At 45.9% G+C, this 17,402-nt stretch overlaps 1 protein-coding gene across 1 annotated transcript in view; it reads right to left on the reverse strand.

Moving 5' to 3' along the window:
* NUDT3 (nudix hydrolase 3) overlaps positions 1–11,516 on the reverse strand; it is a 123,408-nt gene extending 111,892 nt beyond the window's left edge. The window contains exon 1 of the mRNA XM_010358070.2: positions 11,021–11,516. Coding sequence (XP_010356372.1) covers positions 11,021–11,119 — 99 coding nt within the window. The 5' untranslated portion in view covers positions 11,120–11,516. The remainder of the gene's footprint in view (positions 1–11,020) is intronic.
* Positions 11,517–17,402: the final 5,886 nt, after the last annotated feature.

Below are 17,402 nucleotides of genomic sequence, written 5' to 3' on the forward strand. Positions count from 1 at the left end.
ACGACAGGGCTAGACTCCATTTCCAAAAAAAGAAAAATCACAATCCTTCCTCCTTTTAAGAAAAGTATAAGCATTATGTCTGAGTTCATATCCATTTTTATTCAACATTGCTAAGCTGTTCTTATAAAACACATCAGAAATATGTTAAAAAACCAAGTCAAAGAAAAGTTTTTCTTTTTTTTTTTTTTTTTTTTTTTTTTTTGTTGAGACGGAGTCTCGCTCTGTCGCCCAGGCTGGAGTGCAGTGGCCGGATCTCAGCTCACTGCAAGCTCCGCCTCCCGGGTTTACGCCATTCTCCTGCCTCAGCCTCCCGAGTAGCTGGGACTACAGGCGCCCGCCACCTCGCCCGGCTAGTTTTTTTTTTTTGTATTTTTAGTAGAGACGGGGTTTCACCATGTTAGCCAGGATGGTCTCGATCTCCTGACCTCGTGATCCGCCCGTCTCGGCCTCCCAAAGTGCTGAGATTACAGGATTGAGCCACCGCGCCCGGCCGAAAGAAAAGATTTTCTAAGCAGTTCTTTAAAAGGACTTTACTGTTTTATGAACAAAGAGATTAACTAATTGTATACAAAGAAAGCCTATTTAAGGAATCATTTCTTTATTTTATTTTATTTTATTTTATTTTTTCTTTTTGGAGCCAGGGTCTCTCTCGCTCTGTTGCCCAGGCTGGAGTGCAATGATGCAAACACAGCTCACTGCATCCTAGACATCCCCAGCTTCAAGCGACCCTCCCACATAGGCCTCCCAAAATGCTGAACGGTCTTATTTATCCATGTATTCCCAAGGTCTTACATAGACACTCCAAAAATGTGTGCTGAAGAAATGAATAAACAATTGTATTCCTGTAAAAGGGCCCTTCCTTTCTGTACTAGGCAATGAAGAAAGATATAGATTGCTTCACACAGCACACAGTAGATGTGCAGCACTATTTTTATTGAGAAATGAGAATTAAAGCAAAAGCAAAGAAGTAGGATTGGGGCAAGGAGTTAAAAGAATGGAGACTGCAGTATGAATTTTTTTTTTTTTTTTTTTTTTTTTGAGACGGAGTCTTGCTCTGCCGCCCAGGCTGGAGTGCAGTGGCCGGCTCTCAGCTCACTGCAAGCTCCGCCTCCCGGGTTCACGCCATTCTCCTGTCTCAGCCTCCCGAGTAGCTGGGACTACAGGCGCCCGCCTCGTCGCCCGGCTAGTTTTTTGTATTTTTTAGTAGAGACGGGGTTTCACCGTATTAGCCAGGATGGTCTCGATCTCCTGACCTCATGATCCGCCCGTCTCGGCCTCCCAAAGTGCTGGGATTACAGGCTTGAGCCACCGCGCCCGGCCCTGCAGTATGAATTTAGACCAGAATTCACACCCTGGGAAGGAGGCAAAAAATAATGTAATGGAAGAAATGACTAACTGGTATTAGGCAAACAGAAGGGGAAGCAGGGGAAAAAAGCTTCCAGGAAAGATTTTGAGAAATGAGGAGTAGAAATGTCCAGTCATGACTGGATCAATGAACCCATCATGATCTTAGAGCAATGTAATATTGAACAGTAACCAAGATATGTTACAAAAGGACTCCCTAATCACCTTGGGATCTACCGGAAGCCCTTTGTCATGGTTATTGCCTCTGGGATTGCTCCCGGTGTCTTACTCCCCTCTCTAGAGCCTGCTGTCAGTTCACCTGCTCCTCTGGGGCATTTTACAGACAAACAGGCCACCAGTCTCTGCCCACTGAGGAGCTCCAATGTCAATCATCTCTCCATTCCAACCGGTGAGCTGAAGGATCTGAGAAAATGTGAAGCAGCTCCCCGTTTGCCAAGAGACATAGGGCTTCTAGTGGAAAAGTACAACAAACAAACCTAACACCTTAGGAACAGCTTCATCCTTTCTTTATTAAAACAGCTTTAAGGCACAGGGAAATCTAACTCACACAATCCTATTAGTATTCATTTTTCTCCCTGGGTAAAAACAGACCCGTTAGGAGCAGCTTTAACTTTCCTAGGCACTGTGATGTCATTTGTTGTATGTTCTGTATCATCTGGCCTTTCTAAGAGTACAAACAAGCCTACCCCTGTCTCTCACTTCTCCTCACAGAGGCTCTAAAAAAGGAAAGACTGGGGGAAGAAGGATAATCTTACTGGAAGTACTTTAGGAGGGCCAAAGTTGAATAATATGACAGACAAATATCAAATTACCCAATTTAGGATAATAAAATCTTACTCAAGAAGTTAGTCTTCTATACAGTTTATGATAAAGTTCAAGTAAAGGATACGGTTGATTAAAAAATATAAATGTAGGCTGGGCGCGGTGGCACACGCATGTAATCCTAGCACTTTGGGAGGCTGAGGTGGGAGGATCGCTTTAGCTCAGGAGTTCAAAACCAGCCTGAGTAATATAGTGAGACCCTGTCACCACACACACAAAAATTAGCTGGGCAAGGTGGCATGCACTTGCACTTCCATCTACTTGGGAGGCTGAGGTGGGAGGATCACTTGAGCCTGGGAGGTGGAAGCTGTAGTGACCTGAGATCACATTACTGCACTCCAGCCTGGTCAATAGAGCAAGACCTTGCCTCCAAAAAAAAAAAAAAAAAAAAAACCTCAAAACAAGATCTTGGCCCTAAGAACAAAGATTAGCAGATAAATATACATTTATATATACATACTTCATATATTAATTATATATTATTTGCAAATGAAAATATTAAATAATCAAACAGGCCAGATGTGATGGCTCATGCCTATAATCCCAACACTTTGAGAGGCCAAGTAGGGAGGATCACTTGAGCCAGGAGTCCCAGACCAGTCTGGGCAACATGAGACCTCAACTCTACAAAAAATAAAAAATATGGCCAGGCACAGTGGCTCACGCCTGTAATCCCAGCACTTTGAGAGGCCGAGGTGGGCGGATCTCCTGAGGTCAGGAGTTCGAGACCAGCCTGACCAACATGGAGAAACCCCTGTCTCTACTAAAAACACAAAATTAGCCAGGCATGGTGGTGTATACCTGCAATCCCAGCTACTTGGGAGGCTAAGGCAGGAGAATCGCTTGAACTCAGGAGGTGGAGGTTGCGGTGAGCCAAGATTGTGCCATTGCACTCCAGCCTGGGCAACAAGAGCGAAACTCTGTCTCAAAAAAAAAAAAAAAAAAAAATACATATACATATACATATACTGGCAAGGTAAGGTGGCACACACCTATAGTGTGTAAATAATATGTATACATATACATATTATTAGCAAATAAATCTTTTATATGTATATAAACATGTATTTATTTGCTAATCTTTGTAGGGCCAAGATATTGTTTTGAGTATGAGTCTACTGTTGAATTGTAAGTTGTCTTTCATATGCCACACCCATAATGAATGATCTGTTTCCCAGTCCTAGTTTCTATAAAGAACAAAAACCTAAAAACATTCATGAAGTAATCTATGTGCAGAGTCCTAGACTTTTAAGATCCCCTCTCCAATCTTCTCCAGTTTGTCCATACAAGTGAGCAGTAATTTCTTTTCTTTTTTTTTTGTTTTGAGACAGACTCTCACTCTGGAGTGCAGTGGCGTGCTGTTGGCACACTGCAACCTCCATCTCCCGGGTTCAAGTAATTCTTGTGCCTCAGCCTCTCATGTAGCTGGGACTACAGGCGCACACCACCATGCCTGGCTAGTTTTATGTATTCAGTAAAGATGGGGTTTCACCATGTTTCCTAGGTTCGTCTCAAATTTCTGGGCTTACATGATCCGCCCACCTTGGTCTCCCAAAGTGCTGGGATTACAGGCATGTGTCACCATGCCCAGCCTTGTTCTTTTCTGAACTCAAATTTCACTGGTTAAGTTGCACAATTACAATAACAAGTACAATGAACATACACAGATACAGGAATAAAGGTAACTAATTGTAATCACACAATTTGGCAGCTGGGAGGTCATCTGGTTGGGGTACACCAGACCCGGAAGCCTGCTGAGTAACTGCCAAGCATTCAGCGTACCAAGCTGGTTAAAGGAGTGGTTGGTTAAGAAACTGTATCAGGTTCAAACTACTGTAATAAATGTTAGTTACCACAAATACCCAATTTAAAGATGTTATCAACATATCAATAACTATCAGTAGAACTTGTTAAGTGGGAGATTTTTTTCTGATAAATTTTGTTTATCAACAAGAAGATAAGCCAGAAAGAGAAAAGGGAATCATTTTCATCATGCTGTTGGGTCTATTTGTTGTTCCATCTCTCCCATTAGACTCTAAGCTCCCTGCATATCTGTCTCCTTCATAACGGTATCACAGAACTTGGCACTCAATGAGTGTTCAATAAACTTACTATGTTGACACATCCTAACCTGGATCAGAATTTCAGCCTCTCATTGCTGGTCTATAAATAAAGTTTTCTGGAGCTGGGGGAAAAAAAAACCTAGAATGATAGGTTTGGCCACTCATGAGATACTATCTTCTAATATAGTCACGTACTACATAACATAGCAGTCAACTACAGACTACATATACAAGAGTAGTCCCAAGAGATTATAATGGAGCTGAGAAATTCCTTTCCCATCGTAGCTGTGGTGACACAGCACAATGCGCTACTCATGTGTTTTTGGTGAGTACACAAACAAATCTACTGTGCTGCCGGTCATATAAAAGTCTAGCACAGCTGAGCACGGTGGCTCATGCCTGTAATCCCAGCACTTAGGGAGGCTGAGGAGGCAGACTGCCTTAGTCCAGGAGCTCAAGACCAGCCTGGGTAAAATGCCAAAACCCCTATCTCTACAAAAAAATACAAAAATTAGCCAGGCATGGTGGCGCGTGCCTGGAGTCTCAGATACTTGGGAGGCTGAGGTGTGAGGATCGCTTGAGCCCAGAAGGTCAAGGCTACAGTGAGCCGTGATCACACCACTATACTCCAGCCTGGGCAACAGAGTAAGACCCTGTCTCAAAACAACAACAACAACAAAAATGTAGCACATACAATCACGTGCAGTACAAAATACTTGACAGTAAATGTATTACTGGTTTATGTATTTACTATCCTGTACTTTTTATTATGTTAGAGTGTATTCTCTCTACTTACTTTTTAAAAAGTTAATTGTAAAACAGTCTCAGAAGAAGGGATTGTTATCATAGGAGATGACAGTTCCATGCCTGTTATTCTCCTGAAGACCTCCCAGTGGGGTAAGATGCGGAGGTGGAAGACAGTGATACTGATGATCCTTGACCCTGTGTAGGCCTAGGTTAATGTGTGTTTGTGTCTTTGTTTTCAACCAAAGAAAAAGCTTAAAAAGCAAAATATGGGCCGGGCACAGTGGCTCACGCCTGCAATCCCAGCACTTTGGGAGGCCGAGGCGGGCGGATCACGAGGTCAGGAGATCGAGACCATCCTGGCTAACACGGTGAAATCCCATCTCTACTAAAAATATAAAAAATCAGCCGGGCATGGTGGTAAGCGCCTGTAGTCCCAGCTACTCAGGAGGCTGAGGCAGGAGAATGGCGTGAACCCGGGAGGCAAAGCTTGCAGTGAGCTGAGATCACGCCACTGCACTCCAGACTGGGTGACAGTGAGACTCCGTCTCAAAAAAAAAAAAAAAAAAAATGTGGCCGGGCGCGGTGGCTCAAGCCTGTAATCCCAACACTTTGAGAGGCCAAGACGGGCGGATCACGAGGTCAGGAGATCGAGACCATCCTGGCTAACACGGTGAAACCCCGTCTCTACTAAAAAATACAAAAAACTAGCCGGGCGAAGTGGTGGGCGCCTGTAGTCCCAGCTACTCGGGAGGCTGAGGCAGGAGAATGGCATAAACCCAGGAGGCGGAGCTTGCAGTGAGCTGAGATCCGGCCACTGCACTCCAGCCCGGGCGACAGAGCGAGACTCCGTCTCAAAAAAAAAAAAAAAAAAGTAAAATATGGGTAGGCAGAGGAACAAAAAGTAAAACAAATAAATAATAAATAATATCTTTAAATAAAGTTTCTAGAATAAGGATATAATGAAGAAAACATTAGCCAGGCATGGTGGCATACACCAGTTGTCCTAGCTAGCTGTCGGGAGGCTGAGGTGGAAGGATCACTTGAGCCCAGGAGTTCAAGACCAGCCTGGGCTGTTGCCTGGGCAACAGAGCAAGATCTCAACTCTTTAAAAAAAAAAAAAAAAAGTGATTTTAGTATAACAGGGAAAAAAGAGAAAATATTTTTATACAGATGTACAATGTGTTTTAAGCTAATATTACAAGAGTCAGAACGTTAAAAAATGTAAAAGTTTATAAAGTAAAAAAATTACAGTAAGCTAAGGTTAATTTTTGAAAAAAAATAATTTTTTGATTTAGTGCAACCTAAGCTGTACAGTGTTTCTAAAGTCTACAGTCGTGTACAGTAATACCCTAAGCCTTTGCATTTACTCACCGCTCACTCACTGACGCATCTAGAGCAACTTCCAATCGCGCAAGCACCATTCATAGTAAGTGTCCTGGTCAGGTGAACCGTTTATTTTTTGTACCGTATTTTTCCTGTACTTTGCTTGTTTACATATGTTTAGAAACACAAATACTACTGCATTACAATTGCCTATTTATTCAGTACAGTCACCTGCTGTACAGTTTTGCAGGACCAACAGGTTATACCATATAGCCTACATATGCAGTAGGCTATACCAGCCAGGTATGTGTAAGTACATTCTATAATGTTCACACAACAACAAAATCACCTAATGATGCATTTCTCAGTACGTATCGCCAATGTTAAACAACACACGGCTGTATTTTCATCTCTTTTTCTTCACATTGCATGTATGCTTCTTGACATTGCTTAAATTTATAAATCAAGGTCCTGTTTATACTTACATTACTATTGTATTAATGCTAATAATATTCTGTAAACTATTCCATCTTGATTAAAGCCATTAGTGCCCATTAAAAAATTTTTTTAATTGGGTTGAATGTCCTATTCGGTTTGAATTTTACATTCCCACAATGTGTGGCAGCTAATGCTTCTGGCACATCTATTGAGAACATAAAAGTTCTCCTGGAACTAACAAATTACTTTCCTTCCAACACAATTATATAATCTGAGAGTTGAAAAGCACCCTAGAGATTATTCTGTGGTCCAAAATCCCTCCCAATTAAGGAATCTCATCTAAAACTACTCAACTCTGTCCGCAGGAAGGGATGCTAATCTTTAGATTCCCCATGACACAGTGCTGCCGCCATTGTAGGCTCTTTAATACATGCATTTTGTTGTTTTTAATACATGTTTGTTGAACTGAACAAATCTAAAATGGACGTATTTCACTCATTTTCTTTTTCTTCCCAGGATTTAGCTGTAACACCCACTGCATCTGCAATTTAAAGCTTTGCATGATTCCTCTGCTCATTAACCAACATTCAAAAAGAAATTCAATAAAGGAAACTAAATGTTTCAATGCATTAAAGAAACTTCATTTTGACAGTTCAAAATTTTAAGCTCCTGGACTGGCAAAGTGGCTCTTGCCTATAATCCCAGCATTTTGGGAGGCTGAGATGGGAGGATCTCTTGAGCCCAGGAGTTTGACAATAACCTGGGCAACAAAGGGAGAACCTGTGATATGGTACGGCTCTGTGTCCCCACCCAAATCTCATCTCAATTTGTAATCCCCACCTGTGGAGGGAGGGACCTGTAATCCCTCCCACATGTTGAGTGAGGGAGGTAATTGGATCATGGGGAGTTTCCCCCATGTGGTTCTCATGCTAGTGAGTGCTCACGAAATCCAATGGTTTTATAAGTGTTTGGGAGTTCCTCCTTTGCTTCTCTTTCTCCTGCTGCCTTGTGAAGAAGGTTCTTACTTCCCCTTTGCCTTCCGCCATGATTGTAAGTTTCCTGAGGCTTCCCCAGCCATGTATAACCGTGAGTCAATTAAATCTCTTTCTTTATAAATTACTCAGTCTCAGGTATTTCTTTTTTTTTTTTTTTTTTTTTTTTTGAGACGGAGTCTCGCTCTGTCGCCCGGGCTGGAGTGCAGTGGCCGGATCTCAGCTCACTGCAAGCTCCGCCTCCCGGGTTTACGCCATTCTCCTGCCTCAGCCTCCCGAGTAGCTGGGACTACAGGCGCCCGCCACCTCACCCGGCTAGTTTTTTGTATTTTTTAGTAGAGACGGGGTTTCACCATGTTAGCCAGGATGGTCTCGATCTTCTGACCTCGTGATCCGCCCGTCTCGGCCTCCCAAAGCGCTGGGATTACAGGCTTGAGCCACCGCACGTGGCCGGTATTTCTTTATAGCAGTGTGAAAATGGACTAATACACCCTGTCTCCACATAAAATTTAAAAATCAACCAGGTGTGGTGGCTTGTGCATGTAGTCCCAGCTACTTGGGAGGCTGAGATGGGAGGATTGCTTGAGCACAGGAGGTTGAGGTTGCAGTGAGCCATGATCACACCACTACACTCCAACCTGGGTGACACAGTGAGACCCTGTCTCAAAAAAATAAATAAATAAAGGCCGGCCACAGTGTCTAACGTCTGTAATTCCAGCACTTTGGGAGGCCGAGGCGGGCAGATCACAAAGTCAGGAGATTGAGACCATCCTGGCTAACACGGTGAAATTCTGTCTCTACTACAAATACAAAAAATTAGCCGGGTGTGGTCGCAGGCACCTGTAGTCCCAGCTACTGGGGAGGCTGAGGCAGGAGAATGGCGTGAATCCAGGAGGCAGAGCTTGCAGTGAGCTGAGATCGTGCCACTGCACTCCAGCGTGGGAGACAGAGCCAAGACTCCATCTGAAAAAAATAAAAAATAAAAAATAAAAAATACAATATAAAAACTAGCCAAGCATTGTGGCAGGCGCCTGTAATCCCAGCTACTCAGGAGGCTGAGGCAGGGAGAACTGCTTGAACCTGGGAGGTGGAGATTGCAGTGAGCCGAGATCAAGCCACTGCACCCCAGCCTGGGCGAAAGAGAAAGACTCCGTCTCAAAATAAATGAATAAATAAATTTTTAAAAATAAAAATGTAAGCTCCTAGAATCGCCTGAACCTGGGAGGTGGAGGTTGCAGTGAGCCGAGATCTGGCCACTGCACTCCAGCCTGGGTGACATAGCGAGACTCTGTCTCAAAAAAAAAAAAGAAAAAAAGTAAGCTCCTAGAAGGCAAGTCTTACGCCTGGTCTGACTTGTAAGATGCAGTGAAGTAGCCTAAACAGACAAGTAAGCTTTCAACATTAATGTTCCTAATGCCAGTGCATAATAAAACATTTAACAGAAAATGAAAAATTAAGCCTGTTAGTTTGCTTATGATCTATAGTTTTCAATTTATCAAAAATACGTTTTCTATTTCTAGGATGATTTATTATAGTTATTTTTAATTTAGAGATGGGGGTCTGTTGGCCAGGTTGGTCTCAAACTCGTGGCCTTACCACCTTGGCCTCCCAAAGTGCTAGAATTACAGGTGTGAGCCACCGCGTCCGGCCTGGTGTGATTTTTCAAAACAAATAGTCTTGTATCATTTGTACAACTAAACTATACTTATAATTGGGGTGCTCACAGATTTAGGCATACTAGTGTAGTAAGACATGCTATTATGCTAATCAGCTTTCCCTTCAGTTAAGAGCCTGTGATCCCATCTGATTTCCCACAACATGATATGATAATGAAGAGAATAAAGCCTCTGGAGCAGTAAGCACCACGAATAATTTTACTTTACTCAAATATGCATTCCAAAACAGTGTATAATTTACAGCACGGCCCTGGTTAGCTATTACAATGCATCTGTTTTGGGGACTTTTACAATATATGGTAGGATACAAAGCATACGTTTCCAAATCTCCTTTCGTTCTGTTTTGCTGAAAGGGTGCACACATGGGATCCCTTAACAGCACAATTCACTAATTTTCTTCAGGCAGTAATTCAAATTCCCACTTCCTCCTAAATACCTCTGGACAGCAACTCCTGGCAATCCATCTGTCTCTTTCGCCACAGCTTCTTTTCATAACTAACGGGTCAAGTTCCTTTCCCCATTTCGACACCATGCACACTGTACTGCGGCCCTGCCACCATAGCCCACTGCTGAATGCTGGAATATAACATATTGGATTTCACTCTCCTTCACTGTTTGCAGTTTAACTGCCATTTTACCACAATGCACACAAGAGAAATGCATTCCCACAGGCATCTTATGAATTTCCAAAGCAGCTATTCTTTGTGGATTTACAAAACATGTGCTTCTCTGAACTCCCTTCATCACCACAGAAACGGCTTTGGGAAGCCGAGATTTTTGTTTAAAGTACCCTACCTATTATAAAAAAAAAACTGATTCTAAAACATTTTTATTTTCCTAGCTAATTTAATCCTAAGGCTCTTCCCACAAGGCAGTGGAGGAAAGTCAGGGCAAAAATATTAAATCCTGTTTTGGGTCTTCCCAATTAATATGAAACATTGTCAGCACAGAAAGATTATTATATCAAATGTCCTTTCTTCTCAGACTACACCATAAAGGCTACCCAGCGCACTGTAAAATAAACAGCTGGCTGTGGCTTATGCACAACGCCCTAAAGCTTCCGAAGACACCCCCACCCCCACCCTCACCCCTCGGCTTTGGGCTCACAGACACCTAATCCCTCGGCAAACCCCAAACCTGCCAATGAAGCGCACTATTTCTCTGCCACAAAGGCCGGCCCGCGCCTCGTGCACACCAGCCTCCGCACACATGTGCCTGGCTGACAAGTGCGGAGCGGCTCTTCCTGGATCAAAGCCGTTGGCCTGAACCGAAAGCCGCACTCTTCCCAGCCCACTGCCTTCGCCGGCGGCCGCTCTCCCCGGTAACAGGCGGCCGAACCGAAGCGCTTTGGCCGCAAGCCGGTCACCCCCTCCGCCCGGCGCGTCCTGTGCGGCCACACTCAGACCCGCTTCCCCTCAGCCCCAACGTCCTTGCTCCTTCCCCCCTTTTTCGCCTCAGGAAATTCCGTCGGAACATCATTCTACACCACCGGGGCGGCCCGGGCACACCCTCCTCCGGCGGCCGCGCCCCTCGCGCCTCCATCCGAAGGGGCCGGAGACCTGGCGACCCCGGCCCGCCCAGCCTGGCGCCTCACCTCCTCCTCGCTCTCGCTGCGGAAACACAGGCATGCGGCCCGCTTCTTGTAGCCGTCGCCGTCGTACGTGCGGGTCTGGTTCGACTTGAGCTTCATCATCCTCCGGCCCAGGTGGGTGTGCGGTGCGGGTCGCGGGAGTCGAGGGGTGGGGAGCCCGCTCTGGACGGCCGCGTGCGCGCGCGCCCCCGGCTCGGCCAACGGAAGCAGGGAGGGGGAGCTTCTCCACTACACGGCTCCGCCGCTGGCCTGCCGCGGCCGCCTCATTCCCCCCGGCCCAGGACCCGCGCCGCCGCTGCCACCGTCACAGCTGCCGTCTCCACTGCCGCCAGGGCCGCCGCCCCCTCTGCCACCACCACCCCCGACGACGACCGCGCAGCCATCTTGGGCGCGATGCGTCAGCGGCGTAAGGCCGCACCGGCCTGCGGGACGACCGCGCGCTCGCAGCGCAGGCCGCGTTCGGGAATCGCGCCCTCCCAATCCGCCCGGCGGAAACCAGCGTCTGAAAGGAGCGGGCCGCGCGACTCCGGGCGGGCGTTACGCCGGCAGCGTAGGCGTAGAACTGGCGCGGGGGGGGGGGGGGGGGGGGCCGCGCGGAAGAAGCCGGGGGAGATAGGGTACCCGCGCAGGACGCCTAGCGGCCGGAGCGGAGACCCAGCGGTCCAGCCTCGCCAGTCAGCGGATGGGGAAGCGGGGACTTGGCCAAGGTCACGCGGCGTCTCCGCGGCCGAGGATGAACCAAGGTCATGCCACCCGCCCCTGGGCCGTGCCTGTAGGTCTCGAAGGGGTTGAGGGGGAAGGTCTGAAGGAAAAGGTAGGATGTAGTTAAAGGCAACGGAAGCTGCAGCTGGAAACACCTGAGATTTGGAACTGCACGGAAACGGGGCGTGGGAGGCGTGTGCACTTTCGTTGATAACCTGAATCTCTGGATGTCTTGTGGGCTGGTGCATGTCGCCCATTACGAAGAACAAATATTTATCCTGCAATCCTTTATTGATGCTAAAAGCAATTGCTTCCTCTTACGGTAAACGAGGGCCAGAAAGGAAGACGCGCGCGTGTGTGCGTGTGTGTGTTTATTACACACATAATGTAAATCATAAAACATCATCGTTTCTGGCAATAAATGAGGTGTGTGTTGTGGATGTCAGATTCTCCAGAAAAAGATACACAGACAGAAACTCTCCAGAAAGGAAAACTGGTATATGACCTGTGAATGTTCTCAGCAACCCAGAACAAAGCTAGTACCATGCAGATGCCCTAAACGTACCAAAAATCCTGTGCAGTATCTGTCTGTGAATTGCTTAATACCCTTTTTGGTTTTTTCACTTTTTTACTTTTATTTTTTGTTGAGATTGGTGGTGGGCCTCATTTTGTTGCCCAGGCTGGTCTGGAATTCGTGGCCTCAAAGCTATCCCCCCTCGGGCTCCCAAAGCGCTGCGATTACGATAACTTGTGTGAGCCACCGTGGCCGGCTAATTACCCTTTTTGAATTTGCTTGTATTTAGCATAGTCAAAAAGATCTGGGTTTGAAATCAAATACACCTTGGTTGTAACGTCAATTACATTTTTTTTAATGTTCATACCACCCGATTACATCATTTTTTAACTTCTGCAAATAAAGATGATAAACCTACTTGGCCCTGGCACATAGTAGGCACTCAGGGCACCCCAAATGCTGTTAATAGTTTGTTTGCCTATTAAATATTCCTTTCTTCAAGAATAGAAAATTAGAGTCCAGTAAATGTTGAATAAATAGATAGCTGGAGGTTTTCTTTTGGTTTCTAATTCCTTATCCTGGCTTTTTTATGGGCATGATTTTGTTTGGGATTTTTTGTTCGATTGTTTGTTTTTTGGAGACAGGGTCTTGCTGTGTCTATTAAGGTGGAATGCAGTAGCATAATCTCAGTTCAACTGCAGCCTAGACCTTGTGGGCTCAAGCAATCCTCCTACCTCAGCCTCCCAAGTAACTGGGACCACAGGCGCCTGTCATGCAGCCTGGAGCACTACCACATCCAGCCAACTTTTGTATTTTTTTGTAGAGACAGGGTTTCACCATGTTCCCCAGGCTGGCCTCGAACTCCTGGGCTCAAGCAGTCCGCCTGCCTCAGCCACCCAAAGTACTGGCATTACAGGCATGAGCCATCGCTCCCAGCCTATGGGCATGTTTAGTTTCAAGAGCCCAAAAGATTACCCCCAGATTCCTTGACTGAGTAATAATTACTTTGTCTTTGTTCAGGGAACATTAACCAAGGGATTCTGTTCTTTCGTTGAAGACAATGGGTAAGTAGTACGTTTAAATTTGTTTAAAAAAATTATACTTGGCTGCGTGCAGTGGCTCAAGCCTGTAATCTCAGCACTCTGGGAGGCCAAGGCGGGCGGATCATCTGAAGTCAGGAGTTCGAGACCAGCCTGACCAACACGGTAAAACCCTGTCTCTACTAAAAATACAAAAATTAGCTGGGTATGGTGGCGCGTGCCTGTAATCCCAGCTACTTGGAAGGCTGAGGCAGGAGAATCGCTTGAACCTGGGAGGCGGAGGTTGCAGTGACCCAAGATCATGCCATTGCACTCCAGCCTGGGCAACAGAGCGAAACTCCGTCTAAAAAAAAAAAAAAAAAAAATTATAGTTAACATTATTCCACTTAAATACGTCTCCAGAAGTCCTACAAGAAGCCAGGGCATGGTAGTAGTTGCCTGTAAGTCCCAGCTACTCAGGAGGCTGAGACAGGGTGATCACTTGAGTCCAGGAGTTCAGGGCTACAGTGAGCCATGATCATGCCATTACTGCACTCCAGCCTGGGTGACAGAGTAAGACTCTGTTTCTTAAAAACAAAAAAAGTCACATGAGAAAACACTAATAGGTTATTTATTCATTTTGCTAAGCCAGAAACTTGGGAGGCATTGTCTTTTTTGTTTTCAGACAGAGTCTCATTCTGTCTCCCAGGCTAGAGTGCAGTGAGTGCAGTGGCACAACCTTGGCTCACTGCAACCTCCACCTCCCAGGTTCAAGCAATTCTCCTGCCTCAGCCTCCCCAAGTAACTGGGATTACAGGTGTGCGCCACTATGCCTGGCTGATTTTTGTGTTTTTGTAGTAGACATGGGTTTTCACCATGTTGGCCAGGCTTGTCTCGAACTCCTGAGCTCAGGTGATCCACCCGCATCAGCCTCCCAAAGTGCTGGGTGTGAGCCACCACGCCCAGCCAACTGGGAGGCATTATTGACATGTTCTTTCCCACTATCCAGTTGATAATAAACTTCACTGCTTCTGCCTGTCAATATCCTTGGGCCCAGCCCTTTCCTGCCTTGCCCTCTGTCATTACTTCATTGGGACTCTTCCCTCTGAACTGTGACCTTCCATCTGGTCATCTTGGCTCTGTCCAGCCCTCCTCAGTCCCATCCACCCACTGCAGCAAGAGAAATCCTTCCCAAATGCAAATCTGATTAGGTCAAGCCCTTGATTAAAACACTGCAGTTGTTCCTCAGTGCTTTGAAGACAAAAATTAAAACCCTACCAGAAAATATAAGACTGTAGGAACTAGGTCCCTGCCAACCTCACCCCTCCCTTCATTTCCTATATTCTAGGCATTCAGAACTACCTACAGTTTCTTGAACCTTTAGAGAACCTTCCATGTATGCTTTCTCTAGTGTCAAGAAGGCTTTTCTTCCAAGACCATCCCACACTCCATTGTCCTATCCCTTCCTTTCACCCAGAGAGAGGCCAAATCATATTTATCCTTCAAAACTCGAAAGTCACCTCCTCCAGAAAGCTCTCCCTGACTACCTGCGTTCATCCTAGTGGTCTGGGTTTGTCCTGATTAATTATATGGTTTTTCTTTTTTACCTTGAGACAAGGTCTCTCTCTGTTACCCAGGCTAGAGTGCAGTGGTGCAATTACGACACACTGCAGCTTCAACCCCTGGTCCCCCACCAGGCTCAAGTGATCCTCCCACCTCAGCTTCTCCAGGAGCTGGGACTGCGGGTACACATTACCGTACCCACCTAATTCTTAAATTTTTTCATAGAGACAAGATTTTACTATGTTGCCCAGCTGGTGTTGAGCTCCTGGACTCAAGCTCTCTGCCCACCTCAGCCTTCCATAGCACTGGGATTAAGGCATGAGCCACTGTGACTGGCTTTATCATACTATTTGTAACATAGTATTGTCATTGTTTTCTTGATAATCTCCCCTACACCTTTCTAACTTCTTGAAAGCAGAGTCTGTGACTCACTTATCCTTGCTTAGTTCACCCAGCAGTTATCCCAGGGCCTAGCATAAAACAATTGAAAAAATGTTTTGTTAAAGAACAGATATTGGCTTGGTGCAGTGGCTCACGCCTGAAATCCCAACTCTTTGGGAGCCCAAAGCAGGAAGATTGCTTGAAGCCAGGAGTTCAAGACCATCCTGGCCAACATAGTGAGACCCCCATCTCTATGAAAGAAAGAAAGAAAGAGAGAGAGAGAGAGAGGGAGGGAGGGAGGGAGGGAGGGAGGAGGAAGGAAGGAAGGAGGGAGGGAGGGAGGGAGGGAGGGAGGGAGGGAGGGAGGGAGGGAGGGAAGGAAGGAAGGAAGGAAAGAAAGAAAAGGCCGGGTGCAGTGGCTGATGCCTGTAATCCCAGCACTTTGGGAGGCCAAGGTGAGCAGATCATGAGGTCAGGAGATCGAGACCATCCTGGCTAACACGGTGAAACCCTGCCTCTGCTAAAAATACAAAAAATTAGCTGGGCGTGGTGGCGGGCACCTGTAGTCCCAACTACTCGGGAGGCTGAGGCAAGAGAATCTCTTGAACCCAGGAGGCAGAAGTTGCAATGAGCTGAGATCATGCCACTGCATTCCAGCCTGGGCAACAGAGTGAGACTTCGTCTCAAAAAATAAAAAATAAAAGAAAAACTATTGCCCTTCCAGAACCTGATCTTTATTGTAAAGCCCCAATCACTTGTTCAGTATGAAATGAGACTAACTTGTCTGTAGGAACACCCCCACCTGACACAACCTAAAATCTGTCTTCCCAATAAAGATCACACAGCATTCTCTTGATCCTACATTTCAGGGACCATCTGTAATAACCTCTTAGAGCCAATCCTGGATGAAATGGTGAGTAAAATACAAATTGATTTCACAGGTTCCTTACTCCACTTTGCTCCCTTACCATGCCTCTCACTGCTCCCGCCTCCCCCAGCCTACCTTGCTATATCCCATCAAGTCCCCCAGGAGCACCTTCTATTTCTGATCTTTGCTTTTGTATTAGTTGCCTACTGCTGGATAATAAATCTTTCCCAAAATTTGGTGGCTTAAAACATGAATTGTTATTTCTTATGGTTTCTGTAGGTTAAGAATCCTGGGATGAGCTAGGCACAGTGGTGCATACCTGTAGTCTTAACTATGGGAGGCTGAGTCGGGAGGCTCGTTTGGGCCCAGGAGGTCAAGTCCAGCCTGGGCAATAAAGTGACACCCTATCTCTAAAGACCATTCATTGTGGTGTACGCCTGTAACCCCAGCACTTTGGGAGGCCAAGAAGGGTAGATCACCTGAGCCCAGTAGTTTGAGACCAGCCTCTACCAAAACAAAAAATTAGCTGGGTGTCGTGGCACATACCTGTACTCCCAGCTACTCGGGAGGCTGAGGTGGAAGTATCACTTGAGCCTGGGAGGTCGAGGCTACAATGAGCCGAGACCATGCCACTGTACTCCAGGCTGGGCGACAGAGTAAGACTCTGTCTCAGAAAAAAAAAAAAAAAAAAAAGATAAGAAATTTGAAGAATCGTGGAGCAGCTTAGCTGGTTTGTTCTGGCTTAGAGTATTTCATGAGATTGTAGTCAGGTGTTAGCTGAGGCTGTGGTCATCTGAAGCTGTGACTACAGGTGGAGGATCTATTTCCAAGGTGGCTTCTCCCATGGCTGACAGTTGGCAAGATGCTGTAGTACCTTTGCATGTGGGCCTCTCCATGGAGCTACTTGAGCATCCTTACAGCATGGTGCCTAGATTCTCCTCATAGTGAATGATACAAGATTCCAAGACTGAACTAGACTGCCTTTTATGACCTAGCCTTGAAAGTCACACTTTATCAATTCTGCAGCTTTCTATTGCTCACGTAAGTCAGCCTTGATTCAGTGTGGGAGGAGATTACTCAAAGGCATGAATACCAGCAGGCAAGGATCACTGGAGGCCGTATTAGAACCTTCTTACCACACCTCCCATAGAAGTTACTTGGTCTGTGGTTCAGTCATCCATTTTCCCTATACCCAGGCAATGTTCTCAACAGAGGTGAAAGATAATTCTTGGGGGGAAGAGGGTATCCTTCCATAGGTGAGAGTGGATCATAATAGATTAAGTCCAAAAATGAATCCAAATGTCATTCTACTAAAAATGCTCAATTTTCCAAAAGCCA

Source organism: Rhinopithecus roxellana, chromosome 4 (assembly GCF_007565055.1).
Source record: "Rhinopithecus roxellana isolate Shanxi Qingling chromosome 4, ASM756505v1, whole genome shotgun sequence".
Classification (NCBI taxonomy): Eukaryota; Metazoa; Chordata; class Mammalia; order Primates; family Cercopithecidae; genus Rhinopithecus; species Rhinopithecus roxellana.